At 68.8% G+C, this 205-nt stretch overlaps 1 protein-coding gene across 1 annotated transcript in view; it reads left to right on the top strand.

Moving 5' to 3' along the window:
* Positions 1–205, top strand: part of PITPNM2 (phosphatidylinositol transfer protein, membrane associated 2) — a gene marked incomplete at its 3' end in the record, with an annotated part of 79,892 nt that overhangs the window by 69,481 nt on the left and 10,206 nt on the right. The window contains exon 16 of the mRNA XM_015567256.1: positions 5–193. Coding sequence (XP_015422742.1) covers positions 5–193 — 189 coding nt within the window. The remainder of the gene's footprint in view (positions 1–4; positions 194–205) is intronic.

The raw sequence follows: 205 nt of genomic DNA on the forward strand, positions 1-205 counted from the left end.
GCAGTCGGCACCTGAGCCGCAGCAACATCGACATCCCCCGGAGCAATGGCACCGAGGACCCCAAAAGGCAGCTGCCCCGGAAGAGGAGTGACTCGTCCACCTACGAGCTGGACACGATCCAGCAGCACCAGGCCTTCCTGTCCAGGTGGGCGGGGCTGGCAGGGGCTGGGGGTCAGAGCAGGACGACCACCGCGTGGGGGGGGGG

Source organism: Myotis davidii, unplaced genomic scaffold, assembly GCF_000327345.1.
Source record: "Myotis davidii unplaced genomic scaffold, ASM32734v1 scaffold223, whole genome shotgun sequence".
In the NCBI taxonomy this organism is placed as follows: domain Eukaryota; kingdom Metazoa; phylum Chordata; class Mammalia; order Chiroptera; family Vespertilionidae; genus Myotis; species Myotis davidii.